Source organism: Colius striatus, chromosome 2, assembly GCF_028858725.1.
Source record: "Colius striatus isolate bColStr4 chromosome 2, bColStr4.1.hap1, whole genome shotgun sequence".
Taxonomy (NCBI): Eukaryota; Metazoa; Chordata; class Aves; order Coliiformes; family Coliidae; genus Colius; species Colius striatus.
This window is the reverse complement of record NC_084760.1, coordinates 99,418,200-99,445,340: the sequence shown is the minus strand read 5'-3', so window position 1 is coordinate 99,445,340 and position 27,141 is coordinate 99,418,200. Positions and strand designations below refer to the sequence as shown.

Here is a 27,141-nt window from a genome sequence, read left to right as displayed (position 1 = left end):
AAAATACATGGGTGTTGTCATGAGCAAACATGGGTTTCTAGGACATAGTAACTCTGCTGAAAACAAATCTCCAGAGTAGTAACCTGAGCTCTCCCTGTGTTTTCCTGATACCCTTGCCCAGGGAGGAGCAGCCTGCACAGGCTGCAGCACATCCGAGTTCTGTGAGTGTTGATGAGTGGGCCTAGCAGAGCCTCTGGCAGCTGTGACCTTCTGATATTTCCCTACTGGGACACCAACTTGGATCCCTTTCCCTGGCCAGAAACATCCCAAAGATGCCACAGGATATTGAGCGTGTTTTAGATTTTTGGCTGAAACTAGCCAACCCCATCATTGGAGAAGCACTGACTGACAGACCAGCTGGATGGTCATATAAACCTAATGTCCTTAGGCAGAGGTGAAATTTCAATTTTTGTGTATTTTTAAACAGAATAGGATCAGCTGAATACATACAGATGCACTTGTGCACAGCTCCCAGGTGAACCCATTCCCCTCCCAAGGTCTGCGAGCTGCAGATGTGCAATGATATGCAGTAAGACAAATCCTCTGGGGACGTACAACACCAACAAAGTCAGAATGACACTCCCTACAATCGCATAAATCACTTCTGACTAACATCATTAAAAGCAAACTGAATAAATGGCTCAACAAAGAGCAGAGAAAGCTGACATTTGGTAGCATGAACTTCTTCCAAAAAGCCAAAACCTACAGCTGGAAATACATCTGTTCATGACTTCTGCAAAACTAAAAGTCTTCAATACCTCTGCAAAACCAAAAGCCTTCAATATCTCTGCATGGCTGCACCTGGGTCATCTTTTTATGTAAAATATATGTTTTATTTAAGTTTATTTACCTTAGTGGATGCAATATTCTGTCAAATAGTCCATGAATATTTGTTTCTTGAGTTCTACTGTAACATACTCCTACTTTTTATTATATTTGCTTCAGCTGAACAGATATATAATTATTATAATTATTATTATTACTATTATTACTATTGCAGGCAACAGCAACAATTTCAATATTAACTCTTACTGACAGGCAATAATTACCTATGCTCTAGGAATAGGCACAATTTCAAAATGATAAACAAATAAGGTTGGCCTCAGAATTCAGAGGTAAACACCATTCGTGAGTAGCTTGGGAAATTACGATGACCCAAAGGGAGAAACCGGTGGCTGTTTCCTACAGTTTTGCCATAAAGGAAAGATGCTTGAAATTGTGATGAGATATTTGGCCTTTTCCCCTCCCTCACAAAATACTCAAAATTTATATCCAACCCACAAGAATCCAACAGAGAAAAGATATACAGGTATATGTAGTCCCCAGTCCTACTGTTAAACACAGTTTAAAATAAGATGAATTTTCTTCATCAAACTTTCCTTGTGTCTCTTGTCGAACTCTAAATCTCCTGCAGCTATGGCCCTGCTGCAGTGCTGGCTAACTCACATGCAACTCCACTGAGCCTGTTTCCCACCTGTGGGGTATTCCGGCTTTAAATGAGCATTTGTCTTGTGTTTGCTATTGTGATATTGCTAAGTCAACAGAAGCAATGAATCTTCTCCTGCATTGAGACAAAGATAATCCAGATGTGCAGGAACTGCTGGGTCTCTCAGGGTAATGAGTTTCACCACTTGACTTTTAAGCATGAAGCTCAGCATGGTTTCATCAACTGTTACTGTTCTTTGCTCTTAAAACATACCTGTTTTGTGGGTTTTACAGGACAAGCTGAGTAAAGTTGGCAGATTACTCTGGAAGTGTGAAAACTGTCTGTGCTTTGGTACTCACCACAAATATATTCTGCAGTGAGTCATCAAAGGCAAAAATACAGCTTTTATGATTGAGAAGTATTTGGAGTGACCACTGGCTCAGTGGTGAAAATGCAAAGACGTGTCCTCTTAAGCCAGCCTTCTACAGAAGAAAAACAGTTCCCTTTATTTAGTTTCCCCATGTCTAAAAAGCCAGTTGTATTGAAATGAAAGTTTCTTCTCCTTCAGGATCTTTGACCAACTACTTGTTCACTTCCAAAGCCTGACAGAGGTAGAAGGTGGTGACGTTGGTGCTAGAGCTCCCCAGGGAGGTCCTTGGGACATTAAAGGCAAAGTGCTCATGTGTGAGAGTGAGTCAAAGCCCACTCATGTCCCTTCTGTTTTGTCACATGAGCCCCTAGTATTTTATTTAATGGCATGGTATGGAACCTTCTGCCAGGTCCAGCTGGGATGTTTATGGACAAGACCAACAATCCTTCCTATAGTAGTGAGAATTCCTGTAAGGTGCAGAATCCCTCTGGATAATGCACGTGTACCTGGATGCTCTCATTTGCCACAAGGGCTTTGTTCTGAATTGGAACAAAAATCTCAAATTCAGCAAGTTTTGGCAAAGTTAAGTTGCAAAAAAAATTCTTTTGGGTGCATCAAAGTACTGCTTTGTTAAGAGTTTTAAGTTATTTTTTATCTATTATTCTTAAACACTAAATAAAACATAAAACTCTAACATAACTTTCAAGAAGATATACAATCAAACCAGAATATTCTGCTGAAATTCTTACTACCAATGGTTTTTCAAGCAAAATTTCAGACAGCAATCCTGTTTCTGCATGCAGACACTACCAGAAAAGGTACATTGAATCTTTATCAATTGAAATGCACATTCAGAAGACTGGATAATAAAACAGTGGATTTATGGGTGCTTCAGGAAAAATATGTTCATCGAGTCCACCAGGAATTTTTAATACAGAGACTGCATGTCTTCCAAGTGTAAACATGCAAACGTATGAAGTAATATTTTTGTGATTGGCCTAATTGGAAAGTAGCTTAGATCTGATGTGGGTAATGCACAGCAGTGGCCAGACAGTTAGAGGTACGTTTCTCAGAAGGGACAGCTTGGATGGATCAGTCACAGAGTACGAGGCAAATGTTAACATTGGCCAGTTGTGGCCAGCAGCCCTGGCCACAACTGCACTAGGCTGACTTCTCACTCTAAACACTTCTCTCATTAGGCTGCTTAGATGTGGTAAACAGAGAGCCAATCAAGTCTAACTTGTTCTAACAAAATGTTTTGGATGAGCATTTTAGTTACTGAATTCCAAATATTTTGGTTTGTGAAATGAGTAACTAGTACATTAAAGGCATCACTGAGGGAGCTGGGACAGTGGCTTATCATCCAAAACCATGGACATCCGGTTGATTTAGAGATATGAAGCCTGAGACAGCTTCTGTTTGTAAATCATGTGGGACAAGGTTTATCAGGTTGCTTGCAACCCAGCCCTCTGAGCTGCTTGCACACAAAATAGACAGGAACTTAGAACTCAAACAGTTCAAGAAAATTGTGGCGCTTGATGTCAACATTCAGGCAAACCAAACCTTTGCTTTGCCCAGGCCCTAACATGCAATGCAGACATACTTAATATAACTTTGTTGATATGTTTGCCTCACAAAAATAAATAAGTATCCATGAGATGGCTGTCTGGCACTGAAGAAGCCCCCAGTCCCATCAGCAAGTAGGGTGTGAAGTCAAGGCAAGGTCATTTCCTAAATTAGAGCCTAGTCTCATCTAATTACTGACACACTAACTAAAGCTTTGCAACCCGCAAGCCTCAGCCACAAGAACAAGACAACAAAAAGGCTGATCTAGTGTTTTCTCGTGTGAAATGAGAGACACGGTGCTCAAACAATCACAAATTGTTTTTCAACCTGGACTCCACAACTGTATAGGGAGTCTCATGGAAGATATGACTAAGTTCAGGAAGTCTCCTGGTAAAATCATGGCCCTAAAGCAGTCAGTAGTTCAAACTGTTGTTGACATTAATAGGATTTCACAATCTACATCTCCGTCCCTGTATATAGTTCTGAAAATATACAAGAGGAAACCTTCTGGTTTTTTCCCTATGTCACTGGATAACTGCCAAGAACTAAACATAAACCATACTAAGTAATAACTAAGAAAAGACAAGAGGGAGAGCAGATAAATATTTAAAAGATAGAAACATGAAGGACAGAGAAGACTTATTCATCAAAATAAAAGGAAAGAAAGGAATATAAATAGGAGGAGGTAAGTGAAAAAGAAGAGAAAATGTAGGCTGTGTCAGGCAAACTGTAACTGGATGGACCCCTACCAAGTGAAGGGTTGGGAGTGGAGTCTCATCACTTGACACATTTTAAAACAAAACTGAATAGAAAAAGTTAAGTAGTGATTTGCTAAGAAATCAGCCTACCCTGGCTGCAGGGGGGATTGAGATTGCATCTTTCAACTATCTCCTACTTTGCTACAATGACTCCACCTGAATAAAGCATGCTTTTCAACAGAAGTCTACATTTCATTACTATGCACAAGTGTTTGGGACACTGACTGAAACAGAGCATTTGTACCAGGATTAATGCCTGTAACATTAGGTCAGAGCATTCCAGTGAAGTGAAAAGACTCCAGAAAACAAAAAATTCATATTGGGATTTGCAAGCCCTGTGAAGAATAATCACGAGCAGTTTAGTTTGCACACAGTGCTTTTAATTCTGAGATCTCAAACAGCCTTAACAAGAGCCTTCACTCACTACAGCCATTACCCTGTAGGTGACAGCTGAGGGTAATGAAGAAGAGTAATGCAGCTTCTCCAGAGCCACTCAGTACAAGCTGCTAGCCTTGTGACAGTCCTTCTGGTGATTGCTCAGCAAACCCTACTGCCTCACCCACAGAGTGCAAACTTTCAGGCTTCCTCAAAGCTTTGCTTTGGAAGTTGTTTGCTTTGTTCTCCTAGTGAAAAAGTGCTCCAAACCCTTTCATGTGATAAACTCTACAGCAAACTAAAAAACATATGTGTCATAACAGCACAGCCTGGTTTCTGCATATTCCTAATGAAGATGTATGTAAGGAGTTCTCTGACATTGGCAAATCTCATATAGAGAGGTCAAGTCTTATACCTCATGAGCACTTCCCACTTTTTGCTCCATCAGTCTCACCTATAATCACTTTTCAGAACCACCAGCTCACCTGGGGATAGCTGACCAGCTTCTGGAAAAGAGGGATGTCTGGATTTCAGTAGGTGGGAAAGGCAGCTAAATGAAAGCTGAGCATTTATTGGTTTAAGAAGGGCCTCTTGGCTTCCTTGGTACAAAGGTAAAAATGTGCTACTTAAGAAACCATCTTCTGCATAAAAGTCTGCTCCTGGGGACCTGTTGAAGCTGCTGAGCAATGCCACTGGTTGTTTTCCTGAACAAAGCAAGAGAAGTGGCACAAGCTGGGGACCCATCATTTTCATTTCTTCAGAAAAGTTTTCTAGGAGACAGAGATGGGTAGTAAAGGTGACCCAAATGTGGGGACCTGCATGTGAAAAAAAAACTCACAAACCACTCCTTCTAAGCACACTTTTAACGTTTTTCTTTCTTATGATAACAGACAAGGGTCAAGTTAGTACCTACATCTATTTATGTCCTACCTAGCTGTGTATGACATTAGTACTTTACACTGTGTAGGTTATTGTATGCATAATGAAAACAAAATTGATTGATCAGCATTGACAAAACTCATACAGCAGTACAGTCCCATAAAGCTGAAACTCCCTATGAGCATGAAAGGCAGCTGGGAGTTGACAGTGTCGATGATGACAATTGACCGCTAAATAACAACTAAGTCATAGAATAAACCAAGTGTAAAAGATGTCGGGGGATGCAGTGCAATTATTTGAGCAATTCAGGCTTTGCCCAAGTTTACAAAAATCATCTACCACTGCTGCAAAAATGTCAGTTAAATTGTCACGCCATGGAAACCTCTCAAGTCTGTCAATTACAGTCACACGCAGACAGAAAGTGCTATAGACAGAATAGAAAGGAGAGGCTGTCGATGCTGATTGTTGATCTCTCTTTGAACATCATCAAAACTTTCAACTTGGAGCAAATGCCACAGCCATGAAGATGTAACTGACATGTGTAAGCCACATGAAGAGTATAAAAATGCAGAGAACAATTTTGTTTCCGTTGAAACAAATCCCAGATGGTAGTCTCCCACACTGTGCCCACACAACTTTTTATGGAGAGCCATCTGAGTGCTAACACACCTCCAGCACCAGTTGTGAACAGAATGCCTGGCCAGCCGTTTGGTGAAGGTTTGCAAGAGATCCAATTGCAACATTGTGAGGGAAAACACGCCAGTGCAACTGAGTTCCCACTCTCTGCCGTCACTCTGACTTAAAATGGCATCAAGTTGCAGTGTTGACCTCTTTGCCAATCTTTCCTCATGCTTGAAAAGAAATAAGACTTTCCTGTTCTGTTATGGGAACCAGTTAAAGCAGTGAGGTGCAGTTCCCAGTGGATGATTACAAACTTGATTTCTAACCAACTATAAACGCACTGCAGTTGCAGGCAGCTGAAATTGGTTAAATGGCAATTATGTTGGATGCTGCAACTGGTGCAACTTAGTGAACAAAACAAACAAATGCTTTTCAGATAGATAATGGATTTGTACCACAGCCAAAGACTTGCAGGGTCCACCAGGAAGGTTAAAAACCCCAGAGATATTTAGCTATTGTACTTCCAGTTTAGTTTTTCACTACAGCTACAAATTTATGCAAAAGTACAGTTGATTCATAGCTCTGATTATTTCATACAGTCAATGCAGTATGCAAAAGAGAAATTTCCTAATAATTTCTTGGTTTAGATTCTTTAGCCAATAAATTCCATAATGCAGCAGATTGCACTTAAGTGGGGAAGAGTGTTAATAGCTTCCCCATTAATATCTGGCTATTACTTTTCATAAGGACATCAAGCACTGCAAAGAGGAGGCTGGCATAATTAGGTTAACATTACAGATATGGAGATTGAGAAGGGGAGCACCAGGAACAGTAGCTGGTTTACGCTCATGCAGCAGGCTGGCAGCAGAGATGTGAGTAGAGCCAGAGACTTGTAACTTCTAAGCTAAGGTACTATTTCCTATGCTTAACACAGACTGCTGTAAAAGAACAGACTACATGACACAAATTCAAAGGAGATAAGTCTAAAAGCATTTGAATCTGCATTTGCCAAAAGAGCAATATTTTTCTTCCTGTAATTCGTATAGAAAGCTTACAAAGTTCCTTAAAGACAGCTCAAGATACTAAAGATTTCAAGATCTAAGACCAAGCCAGAAGAAAACCAGAAGAGCAGACATTCCCATGAAGATTCCTATTTGGCCTACAGGAGATCAGCCAGAAAGGCAGAAGGAAAAGGGCTAGAGGCAAGATAAATCAGTGAACAGCGTATGTCATCACTGGTAAAGCCCAAGTGGCCTGGGTATGTCCTCTCCACTGATGTTCTCCTTAATTCTGAAGCTAAACACGAGAGAAGGACAACAGAGGCTGACAGTTGCAGGCAAGCATAAGGAACTGAAATCACCCTCCAGAAATGCTGCAGTCTTGGGCAATGATGCAAAGAAGAGCCATATAACAAATCCTTCTGCAAAGGGATGGTTTTTTCCTAGTAACTTTCTCTGAATGGGACACCCCAAAGGAACAAATCTTCAACAGCTCAACAGCACAGCCACTCTGCTGGCTTTAAAGCAGGACATTTTAATCTGCTTGATAGACTAGGGGTACTGCTACTGCTTCTGTCATGACAAAGCAGTCATAGAGGACCTGAGATCTGAAAGATGCTGCCAGAGCAGAAGACAGTTTTTATAACGGTCACCTCTGACTTATCTAGTGTATCTTCTTCTAACTTGGACACCTAGAATAAAACGAACCCTAGGGAAAGAAAGGACAATAAAATATTCTCAGCCTACAGAAGATGGAAGCTAAAAAAGATAACAATCTTCAAGATGTTAGCATGCAGAGAGGAAACTCTTCTCAGCAGACAGGACGTGAACTAGGGACTTCAGCTGTGGCAAGGCAGATACGGGACAGATGTTAGGAAGCATTTTGTAACATAGTAGGGGCAGAGATAGCCTGAGCTAGGCAAACATCTGTCAACAATGACACAAAAGCACAGCTGTGCCATTCTAGGTCAGAGGTGGGCTGCAGGATGTCTTCAAGTATCTTCCAGGTGAAGCTTTAGTAGCAGAGCAAGCCCCAGGATGCCCTCCAAAAGTCCCACACTAATTAGTTTTCCTGGCTTAGACTCAGGCAATGCCATGAGTCAGGCTTTCAGAGCAGAGCCACTGAGCTTTTGTGGTTGGCCTGGGCATCAAACAGTCTTTGCTCCCAGGTATGTGGCCCAGGCAGAGCACAGCATACAGAGCAGTGCCTGTCTCGCTCTGGACTCATTCATTCAGCTTGAGCTTCACATCAGCCTTCATATATTTGTTTCAATTCAACTAAGCTGTGCTTTTCTCTCCTCTCCCTCAGCTTTCCAGCTGTTGCTGGTGAAGGGCGTGAAGGGTGAGAAAGGCTAGTGCACCTCCCAGTCCTTTCCTCGTAAAACTGGGGTTTCTACAGGTAAAATGGAATTGCACCACATTTTTCCAACGAGATAAACATTCCACTTGTGGCTTCAGGACAATTCTCACCATTCCTGAAACTACAATAAAAGCAACTAACAGCAATCCTGCTACTTGACAATAAATAAATAATAACTAAAAAAACCAATGTGGTCTTTTCTGTAGAGTGACAACCAATTTGGGAATAACTGCAAATAGCTGACATTAGATATACAGTGCAATGAATATGACAAAAAGAATAATCCAAGGGAAAGCAAGCAGTAGTGAAAGCCCTTGATCAAGTCTAATATGAGGGCTTTGAAGAATGAGTTTGAGTCTGAAAACTGTATATTGATGGCACCTACAGGACCTGCAGTGTCTCCATTGATACTTATTCACTGTGTAAAGCATAGCAGGAACAATTGAAAATTGAAAACAGATGGCAAATTGACTGAGAATTACAAGGTGATTTGGAAAAATTATTTTTATTATAAAAAAAGAAATGAGTACAATGAGTACTCATTTCTGAGAAAAAAACAGCTGCTACTTCTTGACTGTCTGGAATAGCCAGGGGACATTTTCGAATGCAACACGCAAGAGTTGCTACTTTTTAAGAAACTTTAAAGGGGTCATTCTTTTGATCACATATGAGGAACATAGCCTTTCTGCCAAAAGAAGCAGTAGACTTTTCATTGCTCTCTCCCTCTGACTTCAGGTTTGAGTCTCCATTGAGCTCTCTAATGAATCATCATATGAATACCTGAATAATGCAACACTTTCAGCTGCTGCTAATGGGGCTCATGGAATTGTTCAAGGATTAGGAGCTAGAGGCCTGGGCATGTTACCTTAGCAAAAAGATGGAAAAATTTAAGACAGCTCTGTGGTATGCTTAGTGAAAAACACAAAGAGGACTTCATAGCTTTGGCTTAAATCTATGACTGCACTAGCAAGCAGCGTGGTGCAGCCAGTAATGTGTGGAAAGTAACAGTGGGTGCTGGGACCAGAGATTGCCTCATACTTGATGTCACACTTTGGTCCCATGGCCTGAGTGCCCACAAGAGTCTGGAGGGCACTGACTGTACTCCTAGTTTAGTTTCATCAGGAGAAAAGCTAGCTTGTGTGCTCTTAAACTGCTTTGCCTGGTAAACCAAGGCACAGCAGAAGGAGATGACTGGAACAATTGCTTCAAAAGACTCATTTGAGCAAAAGAATCCTTGCTATTGCATGTTAAGGCTCCCATCATAGTTTCTGCTACATATTGAACCTGTCATGGAGAAAAGCTGGGGTTTTCATGGGGAAAAGCTGCTGAAACTTTGCTACAAATGAGCATACAACTACACAGTAAGCTATATTTTGATATTACTATAACAGCTGAGTTGTACTGGAACAAATGAGTGGATGGGAAAGGACTGGGCAGTACTGCTGCATTTACCTACAGCATGTATGACAGGTGCAGAAGTGTGTGCTGCTGTGCAAATTGGGCTGGCTGAATGACAAGGAGAAAGATAGAGAGGCTGATTATACTTTTTACCAGTGTCTAGGCTTAAAGACTTAACAATTCTGTTCTCCTCAGGACAACAGAAAGAAATTGCTATCTAGCAACCTGAGCAACAACTTTAACAATGTGACCCTACATAGAATTTAACAGGCAAAATTTTCATGAAGACAAAGTTGAATTCTCTTCACCACTTAGGAAAAGCTCCATGAGGAACAAGAGGGTTTTGTGTAAAAACAAACTAATAAAAATGTTCCCTTGCTACAAAGCAGAGAGAATTTTTAATATCCAGAGTTCACTTCTTGAGTGTCTTAATTGTGAGAATTTTTGCCTGATAACAGCATCTTCATGTTGCCCTTGGCATTGTGAAGAAGCTTTAATTTAATTAGGACTTCATATAATGAGAAGTCTCACATGGCTTGAGTAGAAACAGATAACAAAATCTTTTAAGTGATGCATGTTCAGTTTATATTTACAGGCGAAAGTATTCCCTTCTAACACAAATCTGAATTCAAACACTGCACAGAATCACTTAAGAGTATTAAGTATCTAACCCAGAAGCTGCAATCTTAATGAACACAAGTCAATGCTCTTTAGCAAATGCTATGAAAATAAAGTTCCAGCAATGTTTTTTGTCAGTTTTGACCTGAGCAGTCTGTTGTATATTCAGGCTGGGACACTGTATTTGCTGACATACAATAAGCTAGTTGCCTAACCACAGTTCATTTTCCTTGTAATACGCAAAAGCATTAATCTCTACAGTCCATTAGAAACAACCTAAGTGAGCTCTCTCAAATGCACTGTACTCACTACTCCTTCAGAAAGCAAGCATTAGATAAGCTGACTTTTTAGGTGAGGAAAAAGGAGGCAGTCTGATGCAAGAAGCCTTGCAAAGTCACAGTAAAGCCGCAGCCCCATAGTGAACTCCAAGCACTGAGAGCTGAAGATTGTGGTTTCATTCTCAAAACTCCAATAGGAGGAAAGAAGGTTATGCTTCCTTGGATTACAGCTCCTAATCCCAGTTTGCTCTTAAATTGTGATGGGTGAGGTTGGCACATTCTACAGCTCAGCACAAAGCTGTAGATATTCTCCTGACTCAAGGCCCACAAAACATGCATGAAAGGTCCAGATGGTGACCCATTGCTGTGTGTCTGAGCACACACCAGCCAGGCTGATTTTTATATTTTAGAGCCACTTGTGAAATACACAGAAGAATCAAATGTTACTGTGTGCACAAAGAAGTAGATATTTCCTTCCTAGGCTGGAATTCTAGTGTACTGCTATTTGTGGAGAGGGGTGAGTGTATGTATCAGATGGGTCTTTAAAGGCACTTCCAGGGTTTTTTTTTTTTTTGAGCTCAGAGTCCTGAAATGTAGAGAATTACAATTCTGAGAGTAAAGAAGTTGTACACAGGCAGTAGTTCCCAAGAAAGTAGAACATACAGCCTTCCCTTCAAATGGGAGAGCAAAAGGACCACTGCTGTGGGGTCTGGACTCAGAGGAAACTAGATGTGTGGCCATAACTTCCTCAGAAATTGTTTAGAAAAGGGTAATAGGAAGCCTAGAAGGATATAAAAAACAATTGAAGAACGCTTTAAGAAAAGATTAATAACCTGAAGTTTAAAAGGTGAATCTGAGCAAATAACAGGATCTCTCACCAAACACGAGCTGAACAAAAAAGAATAGGACACATTGAAAAAGACACCAAAGAGCTCAGTTTATCGGAGGTGAAGGCTCTTTCTGAATCCTGCTTTATACGGTTAAATGGTCCTCAATTTTTGCTTTGGTTGGATTTTTTTCCTTCAAACCAGAGGGAAACCACTGGAGTTCCATATCATAGGTCTAAACACCACAATCATTGCAGAGAAACTAAGTTGTATACAGAGGGAAACTGAAAAAGCAACTTCAGTTGGTGTCCAAACAGGGAAGCCACTACTGCAATTTCATCAATGGTTTTAGACAGAAATCGTAGTCCAGCTGGTGACATCTAAGTTGGTTGTTCAATTTAGTGTATAATTAATATCATTGATCTAACATCCCTGAGAGCACCACAAGCTCTCTGTGAGTCACTGAAGCTGCTCTCACTGCTTATTACATCTATAACCATCACACATGCTCAGCACAACTGTAAACCCATAAGCCTACTGGCTTAGGGTATCACAAACAACAAAGCACTTCAGAGCTTTTGACAAAACAGATTATCATTTCTAAAACTCCACAGGCAGAAACCGGTAGACTCAATAACCGAGGTCAAAAAGCTTCCAGTACTGAGATTTACACAGCCCATTACCAGTGCAAGTGCAAACTACCTCCTCGTGACTCATCTCACAACCTTCCCTAGATCGTGACTGTATTAGCTTCAACATTCATAAGCATTACATCTGTGAATGATGGCTTCATGCCACTTTCTCTAAGTCTGCATGTCTCCTGGAGGGATGGATTTTTGATTTTCAGGCTCTAGAGGTAGCCCTTACATTCTGGCATGGCAAACTGTTGGGCATTTCATGGGTGTTTAACGAGGTGTACACTGTAAGCAATCTAAATATTTTTGTTCACAGAATCCTGAAGCACATCCAGTAAAGCTGATGAGGGCTGAGACACCTTGCTAGAAATACTGAGCGAGTCAAACATAATCAGCCTGCCTTTTCCCTCTGTCCTGGCTTTTCTGCTGAATGCAAGGCACATATATACACAGAATAAACAGCCTTTGTTTTCTTTCTGTTTTCTCAGTTTCACGGTGCCTACAAGCCACGCAGTCAGGACTTACATCTCAAAATTTTTAATCATATCGATCAATTTTACTGTCTTTCAATTTTCTATCTAAAAATGAGACTTTCAAGGAAAAAGAAAAGGAGATTGTTACAAAGACACGAAAGCAACTTTTTAAGATGGTTTTTAATAGTGTTATGTAATGACATTCTGAAAGGCAGAAGTCTCAGTCTTGGAAAGCATTTAAGTGCTTAAATGTCTTTGAGCCCCTGCACTCTCAAAAAGGGTTTATATTTTCAAAGGTAGTTATTAAGAAATCCTAATTTAATAAAAAACTGTTTCAAAGTCAGATGAGTTAGAGGTCTACATACATGTAGCTTTGAATGTGATGTATTCACCAGCTAACATTGTGAAACATCTTAAACAAATTTATCATAAAATCAGTAATTAGAATGAAATGCTTATCTACTTCCTTCAGAAAGTTTTCTGCTTTGAAAACCAGATACCCACAAGCTCCTGCAAAAGGAATTAAGGCATGAAGGAAACAAACTTGTGTGTGGTGCTCTCATTTGCAACCACAAGGAGTAGTGGCTTTCTCACTTTCAAGGATCCAGGCTGTTATAGATGCTTATTCAGATATACTCCACCTTTAATACAAACCTCCACAAGGTAAAGATTAATTTCAATTTCACAAATGTTTGTGTGTACAGCATGTGCCTCTGCAAACTTTTACAATCTAAACCAGAATATTTTGGAGTCTATTTCTCCCTTCACAGCAGGAGTGGTTCTGCCATTTAGCAGACCTTTTTCAAGCTTAAATGTACACATGCAATTGATCTACAGAGCCTCTTTTGTATCAAACAAGTTTTTTGAGCTGCAAATACTTGAAGGGTGCTGTTGATTACTGTAACCTTCTTATACTACCCTTTTCTATTGGTGGAGCTGGGATCATGCTAACAAGGGACAACAACCCTGGAAAGAGGCATGAGGTAGCAGACTCATTGGAGGAAGCAATGTTTTGTACTCCTGTTTCTGAACATTACCAATCATCCACATCCAAAGACAGGCTCCTAGGATAGGAAACCCTTTGGCAAGAACCACTATGGTTGTTCTTTAGAGCAAGTCACAAAGCTAGTTTTAACTCATCACTCCTTTTAATTCTTAAGACTAAGTCAGAAAAGAAAAAAAACAGTTTTGCTGCCCTCTCCTCTTTTCTTCCTCATTTCTCCATGTTATATGTTTTGCAAATTTGTTTCTCTAAAGACAATAACTGCTATGATATTTAGAGCTGTGTGGTCATGTCCAGGGCGCTGGCACCAAGAGCTTTGTCTTTCCTGCTCTGTTCTCTACTGTGTGGAATATAGGTTAGGAAGCAAAATCAGTCAGAAATTTGGCTCACAGTATGCCTTTTGTCAGTAAATATTGAACACAGTGCTAACAAGTACTTGTGGCTTTGCTCCCAGTACTTGACATAGTAAGGAATACTTCACATTACAGTAACTACCAGCCTTTTTGAGTGTAGGTATAAAGTCACAATTCAGCACTCTCGCTTAAAAGATTAAATTAAGCTGTCCAAAAGTTACATGGAAGCTCACTGACAACAGTCCTCATTGTTGCTTGTCTCACTTGCCCGGTGACAATGGAGATTTGCCTTCATTTTTGTACTTGGAGTTAAACAGCTGTCAATTTTAGCTTATTTGTAGAAACTAGCGTGCACCAATTACTTCCTACCAATGTGCTAGTTATCGTGAGATTAATGGGAAATCTAAAGCTACTAGTCAGAAGGGTAAGCAGTCTGAATAAGAGAGAAATACAATCCAGCAAAATCACAAAGCAGCCTCAACTGTTGGATTTTGTGATTCATGCTTGAGAAAACAATAAAAAGCCTGCTGTAACAGCCATGGTGGGACAGAAACAGTGGCTCTACGCTATAACAAACCAAGGAACTGCAAATGCAGAGGTGCCTATGCTTAACCAAACATTACGTAATAATCATGTGTTTGGGGATACAGAAGAAACCATCTCCCTCTCCAGAGCTTGTTCTGCTCTAGTACACCTCAGAGTTGTACAGAAAGAAAGGGAATACCCCAATTTCCACCTTGGATGAAAAGTTCTGGGTTGTTGAAACAAATAGAAATAAGTTTCTGGTATGTGTTGACATCAGAGGAGTCACACAGCCCTTCCTCAGACACCATGCGTGGCAGGAGATGGCCTTCCCCAGTGGAAAAAGCTCTGAGATATAAGTTCAGCTCAGTTTGGTCAACGTTTGAGAAGTCAGAGAACCACTCTGTTACACAGATAGCACACACAGGCCTGACCTTTTACATTTTATGTATTTGGCCCAGTACTATTTAAGTGGTTATTTACACCATGCTGTCCTGCCAGAGCAAACTTTCTCATCTACATTCTAAACAAAAAGATCAGCATGCTGGCAAAGCTTCAAATTAATGTTTCTTTGAAAATACTTTCTTAGGGGAAAGCACTGTGTAAATACTTGGTTTGCCACTTCTCCATTTTGACTAGTACTCAGAAAAGGTGCTCTGTCTACCTGCTACCACCTGCTGTAACTCTACCTTGTGACTACCAGTAGCTTCACTCTTCTTTTGGTTCCCTAAATTGAGGCACAATAAAGCAATTTGGATTTTTAAGCCATCAGAACTATCTTAAAATTATCTTTCTTGCTATTAGCATAGAAATTTAGGCACTCTACTGCATTGTGCAAACCCACATTGTGCAAGGAAGGGTGAAAGAACTGCTCTGGGCAAAATTAATGCTGTCAATCTTATCTGCAAAAAGTCTCAGGCGTGGTGCTAAGTCAAAGAAACAAGATGACTAGATCTTCCTAACTCTGTGAAGGAACACACAGTAAGGACATCAGCTGAGACCAAACTTACTCCAGGACATCAGCTGAGACCAAACTTACTCCATTTGCTTTTCAGTCTTGTGCTTTACTAGAAATTACTTTTCCATCTGAGGGAGGCGGTGGCAGCCGGTAGCCCCAGAAGAGAATGATCAGCTTTAAACATCAGTCATTTGGCCCTAACCTCCTACAGATAATGCACCGAGTATTCATGAGCTAGGAAACAGCATTGATTTCACAAGCCTTAGAATAATCTGCACACTTGAAAATATGCTCCCATAAAAGTTCACATACACAGAGAGAAGTTCCAGCTGGAAGGTCTTTCTACCCAGTAGGAGCCATGTTTTACTTCAGCAATACCCTAACTGAAAAATATTTACTTCAGATTACTTCAGCAACAGAAAGATACTGCCATGGTGATGCAAATTAATACATTCCCAACAGAAGTCCTACAGATAACATCAAGAAAGTGAAGAAGGCATACAGCTGGAAAACTCTGAAACCCAGTTTTCCTCCTCCCACTCTGTACAGGTAGCATTTTTTGTGTTAGGTTTTTTTAGAACATTGACTACAATGAGGTGGAATTTTGGAGGGTGTCAGAGGCACATTTATGTGTTTTTAGATACCACAAGACAGCAGCAATGCAAAAATGGCAAGAAAAGTAAAAGAAAGTAGCACAGAGACTGCAGTCACTCTCAGTCCTTACCTTTCAGAGTTGCCTTCTTAAGTACCTTCATGGCATAAAGCTGACCTGCATCAGTTCCTTTGATCTTCCTCACTAGAAATACCTGTAAAAAGCAGACATCTTGTGTAGATGAGCACTGAACTTCCAGTTACAAGCCTTGCTGCATTTGACAGAGGAATAGATACCGCGGTTCAGAATATCTAATTAAAATTATTAGCTAAAAGTACTTTTGCAGTATTTTAAAAATTTAGGCTAGTTTTAAGCCTTTATCACCTCATAAAGAAAACACGTTCCAAGTTATTAATTGCTCTTACACATTCAATTAAAGATATGTGAATAGTCAGAATCAGGGTGCACATACCTCTTCATATTCTGGCCATCTTTACATGAAAAAAACTAATGTCTCATTTGTGCTTAGGACCAGGCAGTGTCTTAAAATTACTGCCATCATTTTAATTAAAAACAAGAAAACCAAATTACTGTATTCTATGCCATTAAGTCATGAATGGTAAGCTGACTGAGATGCTGCTGAAGCAAGAACTTCATACAGCTGAAAATCTGTTTATACATACTTTAAGAGTACTTCAATTAACAAACAGGTCATCATAATAAACAGTTTTCCCTGTTGTAGTCTCCTATGTTACAACTTCTGACAGTGTAAATTTATAACTGTAATGGTGTGAAACTGGAACACAAAAAGTTCCATTTAAACATAAGAAAAATCTATTTCACTGTGAGAGTGACAGAGCCTTGGCACAGGCTGCCCAGAGGGGTTGTGGAGTCTCCTTCCTTGGAGGTCTTCAAGACCCGCCTGGACACGTTCTTGTGTGACCTGATCTAGGTGGATCTGCTTCTGCAGGGGGGTTGGACTACATGATCTTTAAAAAACCCTTCCAACCCCTACCAGTCTATGATTCTATGAAATAAAACTGTAGCTAAAATATTTTTTATTTTGCTCCATGCAAATATTTCTTATTTGCCTGAGTGCATCTGAGCACTGGAGGGGCAGTGAACAAAGGAATCAGCAATTTTGTTTGGTCTTTATAAGACTTTCGGTGTTTTAATAACTGAAAGTAAAACAAACAGATATTTTAGCTTATTCCCAGGACTTTCTCAGTCTGCTGAGGTCAGAAATACCAGACAACGGTGTCTCTGTTTTTTATTTCAGCACTTGTGTTACTGGACAGAAGCAGAAGCCAAATGCAAAATAAGTATCAGCTCGTGTCCATAACATACACTTAAAAATATATAAATTAACAAAGTCTATAGTGAAATTATATAACTAATGAAAGTCTAGTTGAACCACAAAAATCTGTGGTAATTATTTTATTCATTGCCTGTTCAGGAACCACAGCTTGCTGAACTGTCTCCACCCCAAAATATAGATGGCCAAAAAAAGAAAGGAGGAAGTCTGTTTCTAGCACATTATTTGCAAGTTGAAAGACTCTTCCCCTTGAGAAAAAAAAAAAATCTGTAAATAGATTACAATTTTCTCAAACATCCTTTGAGGAAATATCTGTGGGAAGGGAAAACAACTTTTAACAACTATGAAGAGAGGCTGAGAATTAAAAAAAAGGAGGTAAATTCTCTCTGAATACCTTAACCAGAGCTCTTACATCTGACATCATCACATCTATAACACTTCTGCAATACAATCTGAATTTTTTTGGTGAAGTTTTTCTTATAAAGATGTTTCCTGTGCACGAGATACACTCAGTTCCTCAGCTGAGCTGCCTTAACTAGATGCGCTTGAGCACATGTTCCTTGTTCCCATCTCCTCTTTCCTAGTTTGATGAACATACAAAGACCTCTGGTGCTCTGAACTGTAGGAACAAATGATGAAATCTGGATGCAACAGGAACACATAAGACTTTCTGAAGTGTTTTTCATTACCATTCATGATAAATTAAGCTCAGCTGCTCTAGCATTAACAGGAAGTCAGTTAATTTAGAAGTTCAGCTAGACAGAGAAAAGTGGGATACTCTTTTATCCAGCCCAAGTAAAAGACTTACATTTTGCATTTTGAAAGGGAAGAAACTGTCAAAAGCAAACCTGTTCAAACATCAGATTTTCATCTGTATCATTATTCTGTCAAAATAGTTATGGGATCTTTCTCCAAAGAAAACAAAACCTCAAACCCTTAAGGTAATGATTTTAAGCTGTACTGTACATAGAACAGCACAGTGTGCTGCATCTGCAGAAATATTAGGTTGCAGTTCTAGAAATAGCTTATCTGCCATATAATCTTGCAAAGCTTGTAAGACTCATAGTGCTGTAATAAGCAAAATTATGAATTTATGTTACTAGTCACTAGTCATCTGTTCCCTGTAGCATGGGGTAGGGCACTTGGTTGCATTCCCTCCAAAACAGATGAGTCAAGAACACCGTGTGCTGTTTCAGAGGACATCAAAATAATCATCAAACCAAAAAGGAAACAGAACAAATGGAAATTCATTGTATTGCAAAACAATGTCATCCTTCTGATTATTCTTAAAGGTAAAGTTACACTGTCTTTGAAACCATCAAGTGGTCTTGGAGTGCTTACTTGACCAGTTATGTTAGCTGTGCTATACTAGTTTGCCAGAATAGCCCAGGAACGTGCCTCAGTGTGATTTTCAATTTTCTGTTTTGACATGTATGCAAACTCCTCAGGTTATTAATACCTGAACTAGCAAAACTCCCTTAGCTGGAGCAATGGAATCACTCAAATGCCAACCTAGAAAACCAAGCAAGTGCTGGGACTTTCAAAAGTATTGAGAGCACTCCCTCTGACACCAAAGGCTTCGTCTCTAATCCTGCAAGAAATTACTTAGGCCCCAGGTGGATAACTTGAAAACAAACTGGTTTGCAAGCCCAGAAACTTATGGATTTGACCAGTAGCTCAAATACCAAGGTGATGAAAATTAAAGCGGCTGAGGACAGCATAAGAAATACAGAGCAGACTTCTCTCCCCTGTGTCTTTGCTGCTCTGGGGAGTTTACTAATCTGTTTCACAGAAGATACAGAAACAGATTTGTAATCACACATGGCTCCAAACAGGTATGATTTCCACACTCACGCTTTGATACTCTAGTGACCTGAGGGATACATGTCCCAGAAATCAGATCTCCTTATGAGAACTGGTGGCAGAGACTAAGCATTTTGCTCATAAAATGCCTAAAGGTCGAAGGCCAACTCAGGCAGTCAATAATGAAACGGAGTGCAATCTAAGATAGTCAGCAAAGCATTTCTGAAGTCTTTACCTTCTGAATCTAAAAACTGACCATTTTGTTTCTGTTACTTTTGCAAAAGAGATTTTGTTCTCTTGTTATTCTGTTTCTTTATTGAGTCACACAGTAAATCTAGAGGTTTTGATTTTTCACATTATTATTAGAACTCAAATATCATTACTGTGCTTTCAAGAAATTCTCTAGAGCAAAACTTGTTAGTGAACTCTAACTTTCCTGTTATGTCTTATCTCAGTGAACTTCTAATAGATTTGCTTATCAGTACGATTATAGAAGAGACAGAAAACTGATAAATTCTCTCAGTATAGCCTCCTTCAGGAATAAAAGACTGATTCATCAACAAGGTGCTCAGTTTTACACTGGGAGCCTCAGCAGGTTTTAAGTATAGTCAGTTCTTCAAGCTAGCCAGAATGATCCACCATTGAATTGAAGGCTGAGAAATATTTTTTTAGATCTCTACAAAATAATATTCTTAAAATGATACGGACTTCCATGTCTGGTTTAAATTTGGCTCACCATTCCACTGATTTCAGTCTTATTTATTTAAACCATGGAATGAGTTTAAGACTGAACTGACTCCTCCTTCTTTCTTCTCCATCTTTCCTTCCTATTCTCATTTCCATCTGACACAAATAAGTTGTTTCTCCACAAATTACCTTGTGGTCATACAGGTTTTTTCCCCCCCTCCATGCTCCTGCTACAACAATTGGTCTCTACAGCACTGGAATTTGACTACAGGATCCTCTCAGCAAAGCATAATGGCCTCTGACTGTGAGCTGAAGAGCAGTTTTGGACTTTGAAATGTGCCTGAGATTCCATTTGCCCTCGGTGGGAATTGGACAGCTAAGTTGAATGTTCCCATTTACATCCTCCAACTAAGCAGCAGTACCACACTCACCTCCCTGATTAACAGGGCAGGAAGAGGGGGTATGTTTCTAATTTTATAAACAGTTATGTTCACTTATGCTCACTTGTGCTTGTTACTCCAGGTCCAGGGCCATAAGAATTATTTCCTAAACTGTTTTATATACAGGAATTCATCTAAAAGACAAAAGCAATATTAAAATACTGGAAAGGCTGCAGGAACTGGGGCTGTTTAGTCTGTAGAAGAGGAGACTAAGGTGAGATCTTATTAATATTTACAAATATCTAAATGGTGAGTGTCAGGAGGTTGGGGCATTCCTCTTTTTGATGGTATCTAGCAACAGGACAAGAGGTAATGGGATGAAGCTGGAACACAAAAAGTTCCATTTAAACATAAGAAAAAACTGTTTCACTGTGAGGGTGAGGGAGCCCTGGCACAGGCAGCCCAGGGAGGGTGTGGAGTCTCCTTCCTTGGAGGTATTCAAGACCCACCTGGATGCATTCCTATAAGACCTGATCTAGGTGGACCTTCTTTGGGAGGGGGGTTGCACTAGATGATCTCTAAAGGTCCCTTCCAACCCCTACCATTCTATGACTCTAAAATGAAGATGGAAGGGATTTGGCCTTGTTTATCTGCCTTTACAATATAATTCATACATGGACAGTGTTGCCAGCATAAATGAACTCAGAGAAAGGACATGACATTTTCAATGTTGCTCCAGGTGACATTAAAAATTACCTTTCCATATGAACCTTGTCCTAATACTTTCAGCAGCTCAAACTGAGAAGGATCTGCTTTTTCAAAACCTTCCTTCACATGATGACTGATGTCTATTTCCTTCACGATACCTTCTTCCTGCAAAGAAAACAATGGAAAACAAAATCCTCAAATCAGACCTATTATCCCAGAGGAAACATCTTGTTTATTAAAACCTCACTTTCTGTGATGCTGCAATTGTGTATGAAATTTTGAAAACAGAAAGAAATGGTTGTCCAAATATTCTATGTGCCTGTTACTGGCTGGGGTGGGTAATGTCAAGACATCCAGACCTGCTCCTTCTGTTTATTGAGCCTCAAGATATGAATAGATAAAGAAGGAATATGCACGCTGAAACACAGAAATACACTGCACAACTTGGTGTGCTCATCACAGACCTTGCTAGCAGTGGCATGTACTCAAATCTCTACTATAGAGGCTTGTGGACACTTCTCTCCACTTACTTTCTTATTATCCCTCAAAGCATCATTTAAATTCATCTTAAGACACTCCTTTAGTCTAAAGCAGCAATACTTCTTACAAATAGGCAATAAAGAAAAGGCGTTGCTAAAAGTCGCTCTCCCTATTTACCCTGAAGAATGGAAAATTACTACAGGTAACCTAAATAGAAAACAAATGAATGATTTAAATGTTAAAATAGGGTGGTGGTGGAAGGAAGAATGACACACGCTTCCTTGCTTGCAAGAATTAGCTTTAAACACTTCAGATTTTCCAGGTTCTTTTCTTAAAACATTTCCATTGCACATACTTTAAAAGATATCGGTTGAACTGAGACTTTTATCTCGCAAGCTGTGACATCTGGCATTTGGTTTAGTTGTTCGTTTTTTGTTATTAGGGCATGATCCTCTAAAAAGAGAGTGACTGGGTCATGTGAGACCCAGGGGGACTACGTAGAGTTTGCAGCAACCCAGAAAGTCATTGAGCTGAAAAGAAACCTGGAAGAAAAAAAGAATGGACTCTTCAAGGACATGATGATGAGGGAAGATCGCATTTACATGCCTGTTTACTTCTGTAGTGTTTGGTACTCCAAAATTTGAGCTTTTTTTTCTATTTAAACTACTTGTTCTACTTTTTCTACAATCTACAATGTGGATTTTGAGTAGAAAACTTTTTTGATTCATCTCCTAGAACAATGGCAATTGCATACTTAGAAATAGGTTTGAATATTTTTGCACTCAACAGAAATAACAACTCTCATGAACATTGTTTGTAAATGGAATTTTACTGCAATTGGCCTTTTTTGTCCCATAAAATGTCCTGATAAAATCTCAAAGCATATTATTTGTTTATCATTCTTAAAATGAAAATTCATTCACAGAAACATTTGGCCAAACAACATTCATTTACTAAACAGGAATCAATTTGATTGCAGTCTCCTCCAGGAAAATTGCTATCACTTCCTAAGAGCTGTAATTCATCTAATGCATGAGTAGCATTATCCAGATTGTGCCTTATACTGTAGCTCCATCCCTTCTCTTCCCTATCCTGCCTGTTTACACTCATGTGCCTTGGAACAAGGATTATATCCTCTTCTTGGTTTGGAAAGCTTCCTCTACTTACTTCACGCTACCAGAATCATGGAAAATAATCGTCATCTGACAGTAGCTCATTTGTCTGATTCTAATTCCTCTACTTTAAGGTTTGCCCGAAAGGAAATACTTGAAAGAAATGACCAGTTTTCACAGAGAGATGTAAGAGTTTTCTAAGTATGTTAACAGCTACGATCTCTCCTCTTGTTTTCCTAATTGCTGCATCGTTCAGACAGAAAGACAGAAACAGATGGAGTATATTTCTGATATTAAAATGTTTTTTTCCTTTTTTTTTTTCTAGGTGACAGAAACAACAGTAAACTGATACAAATTTAATACTCTGCATTAGTTGTTTCCCAAGGAAATTGGGAATAAGCAACATACTGTTATCAAAGGCTTCACTAAATTCTGAAATGATGATCTTTTGTACTGAGACACATGCATCTTTATGTAAAATGCCTACAGCTGAGAGACTTGCACACTGGCAAAAATATTATTTTGAGTTTAGCTCACTGTGTCATACCAACCATCTTGTTCAGAGGTTACTCGTTAAGGCAAAAAATGACTCCCCAAGGAGTCAGGCTCCTGCCCTGAATCACCTCTTAGTCTCTACACCAGACCTCATAAGCTTGACAGCTTGTTCTCCATTAAGCACAATTAGAGTTTGGGAGGACTGGGTTTTGCAGTCCAGTTGCTGTATGTGGATGCTCTTCCAAAAACTATCATGTGTAGCAAATGCTGCATGATTCTTGAGGTCATCCAGTCATCATTTTACAGTTTTGCCCATCTCTATTTTGCGCAGAAGCAGAGCACAGCAAGGACCACCCATTGGAACCAGGTAAAGCAGGAAGTGGATCCAAATTCTGCAATCTATTTGGGAGACAAAGTTCTGCAAAAAAAGAAACTAATCCCATTTTTATATACAGTAGATATCTTCCTAAGTTCTACTTCTCCTTTGAGCTGACACCTCAATCTCAAAAAGTGTGGATGAGATCTACCACCTTAAGAGACGATCAAAATCCTTTTTAATTTAGCTTGCATTTCAGCCTGAACCTTGGAGTAATTTCAGCTACATTTGCAAATTTAAAAGAACTTCAATTTATCCATTCATATTCATCATCAAAGTCATAGGTCTACAACCTTAAGCATATTTCTCATTGTATTACTAAGTTTAATATAAACTCCTTAGGGTTATGAAATGTGTTCAGTTACAGGAATAAATTGGATGTATTCAAGTGATGATAATTCAGCTTGCTGGAAGAATGCTTAAAAATACTATAGCACTCTCAGAGAATAGCACAATTTATTTAAAACGTGCAATTAAAACAACCCTTTAATTACACACATCTTTAACTGAAATCTCAGAAAAAAGACTATTTAAAAATAACACTGTTTATCTGAGCAGCACAGATTTAAAGATGGAAAAAAACTGTTAGATAATGCAACTTCATAGAAATGTTCAAGTGTTGGTTAGAAAAGGCTTCCAGGGGTCATCTAGTCCAACACTCCTGCCCAAATATTATTGACTCTTCATCATGCCAGCTGGTTTTTGCTCACTGTGGTTCTCAGTGGCTCAAACAATGAGGCTTGAGCCACTTCCTATGAAAGATTCTTCTCTTTCGATTTGCCTAGCTTAGAAATGCCCCCAGTCATGTTGAGCTGCCTGCTCCACAGATCCTCAGGAGGAAGCAGGATATTTTTCTAGGAAGGTAGGATTTCCTGTGGATTTCCTGTGGTCTCCTTGCTAGAAAGGGGCAGCAGAGCAGCACTAAAGTAAGCCATCCAGCTCTTTTTTTCACAGATCAGTGCTACAGTGGCATTACTCGTGAGCTGACCGAGAGATAGGGAGCATTTTAGCTGGTATGACAAATTGCCTTCACGCTGGAGCAAAAAGACAAACTGCCAGTACTGGATACCAGAGACGAACACAGCCCCTTAAAGGAAATATATGTTAATGTGTTTGCACATGTGGATCCATTTGCCTTACATGTATTTCTGTATGCTTTTTACTCCTTTTGCTGCATGAATTCTGGAATGACTTTTGTTTATTTGCTTTACATTACTAGAAAAAATAAAAACAAAACACAAACCAAATGGTTTCACAGTTCTCTTTTAATGTTCTGACTTACTTGCGATTTTCCCCTAGAATTTATGTATGTCTTTTAAAGCCTCCCTGTATTAAACTAATATGGAATGTGGCATAATCTTTTTCAGGTACTGATGATGAGAATAAAATCAAAGCTATCAGAGCACAAGCACTGTGGGCAGGTCTCCCAACTGTCTTTGCTTTGAGGTGCATCTCAGGGACTTCTCTACAACATGGGGTTCTTTTCATTGGTCCTTCAGGTGTAGCATATCTGCATTAGGGATTTGCATAACAATAAAAAAGAGGCAAGAGATTCACAATACAGACCAAGTCTGCACGCTGAAGAAGATGCTTCAATGGAGAGGATTTCACTCTGGAAAAAAACACAAGTCAACTTCCAAAATGATTTGGATTGGTGAAGTTGGTGGAGTCAAAAATGAATATTGCATAGTTTGGCCTTGCGACAGCTGTGCACAGCAGCTCAGACTCTTGCTCCCTGTTGATTTGTCCCAATACTGCATTAGCAGGAATGCTTGACTTGATGAAGCTTATTCTTTTGTAAACTTATCTAAATATTTATGTTTGCACAAAAAGCATCATCCTGTGACAAAGTGAGATGGATGTTCCTGGCAGCTTGAAGGAAGCACATGGTCAAACAGCATAGACTAAAGGAGGGAAGGCAATGAACTGGAATATACGATGAAGGAGGAATGGAGAGTACTTCTCCGTGCTAATACAAGAAAGATGTACTCAGGGCCTGATTCTCTATTGCCTTATTCTCTTAAAAGGCCTCCCCTCAAGTCCACTGCCTGCCCCCCACTTGCTCTCCTCAGTTGGCATAAGTTTTGGACACACGGATTAGCCACTGTTTCAATGGAAAGGCCATTTGACCTCCTTTCCTTTGAGACAGAGGAGAAGAGAGCCTCTGTTCTTGCTCTGTCTGACAGTGGATGGCACAGACACATCTGTTTTGGTGCTTTCTGGAAGCAGCTGCTCCCTGTATCACTCATCTCTACTCATTTCCAAGATTTCCTCATAAAGACCTTGAAGAAAGAGAGGCACTGATGTTCAGTGGCTACTGGAGAGCAACCACAGAAAACTCTTCCAACTGCAACAACGCTTCCTGAGTTATGGTGACGTGCTTGAGTGGGATTGGGAAGTGTACAGGTATAAACCTGTGAATGGGGTATAAAAAGTCATGCAGGCAGGACCTCCAGAAGAGTAGCTCTGTTCAGCTGTACAGCCTCTTATCTTGTCTGCTAAACAGCCTCTCAACAAACATAATGCTAAGAATACTTCCAAGAAAATGAAGAGGTTTAACTCCTTTTGGAGTCTTGTCGGGCTCCTAAGGTCATCCTCAAATCCAGAGATCACGTTAATTGTGCTTAATATATTTCAACCACATGCAATAACCTTCATTACCAAGACTCCCTGAAATGGTGTGAAACATCTGGAGAGGAGGTCGTTCCAGAATCAACTACTTTAAGGGATGAATAATGTTATACAATTGTATCACATGGGGAAGATATGGTGCTAAAGTAAGATTATCACTGTTTTGAAAAATCGGTAAGACAGAATTCTAATTTTCATTCCTTTCATGGCCATTTCCCCAGTTGCACAGGATCAAGACTGCTATGCAGACATGATTGTGAAGGGTAAGCTTCTTTGTCCAACAGAAATATGTATCATTTTGATGTGCAAGCTCTCTGATCTTCAGATCTATTGGGCTTGCACATTTTAGGGCCTGAGGTGAATGAAGAAATGAATGAAAATGTAGCAAGTGGAAATAAATTACTTTTAGAGTCATTATTATTTCTAGTTTTTGTTTGAAAGGACCGTTATTCATCTATAGTATAAAGTCAAGACAGACTTAATTTTGTTACCAGTCTTGCCATTTGTCAGGTTACCACCTAATATAAACTCAAATCACAGTTTTTTAACTTTAAAGTATCACAGGCAACACAACACTCCAAAACAATACAGTTCATTAGGAAAGCATGTTTAACATTGTGATATGGCAATACTTTGGACAGGATATGTCTGATAAAGATGAGGCCAGGTTTCCAGCTCATTTCACAGGTTTTAATCTGCCTTAATCCATAGAAGAGTATTTTTTTCTCAAGACATAACAGGCTATTCAAATCCTGTCTAGTGCAGGAAATGAACTGTTGGTCTGTGTTCATCTCTTTTAGGACAACTACCTTAAAAAAATAGAAGCATGGTCATTAGCCTCTTCCCAAGCCAGTCTTCAGCAGCTAGAGTAAAATTTGAACAAGAATTCTTCCATTTTAAATGGTTTGTAATCCAAGTTCTGGCTTCTATGTTGGCAAAGTGTAAACTTGGGAATAATACCTTAAATAGGACTTGGTTGTTTTGTTATCTACTGTCAAATTAACCCTTGCTTAAGCAAACTTACCGACCCCTTATAGAAGCATGCAAAACTCACAGTGAATTCACTGGACATGGTGCCAGGTCTGTATTTGGCTCTCAAGCATAATGTCATCTACTTTATCAGAAGGTAATACAGAGTTAAATA

General features: G+C 39.6%; 1 protein-coding gene across 1 annotated transcript in view; it reads right to left on the bottom strand.

Annotated features, from left to right (window-relative positions):
• The window catches only part of RPS6KA2 (ribosomal protein S6 kinase A2), a 167,860-nt gene that overhangs the window by 78,367 nt on the left and 62,352 nt on the right, over positions 1–27,141 (bottom strand). The window contains exons 2-3 of the mRNA XM_061990216.1: positions 20,952–21,068; positions 16,143–16,224 (exon numbers count right to left, since the gene is read on the bottom strand). Coding sequence (XP_061846200.1) covers positions 16,143–16,224; positions 20,952–21,068 — 199 coding nt within the window. The remainder of the gene's footprint in view (positions 1–16,142; positions 16,225–20,951; positions 21,069–27,141) is intronic.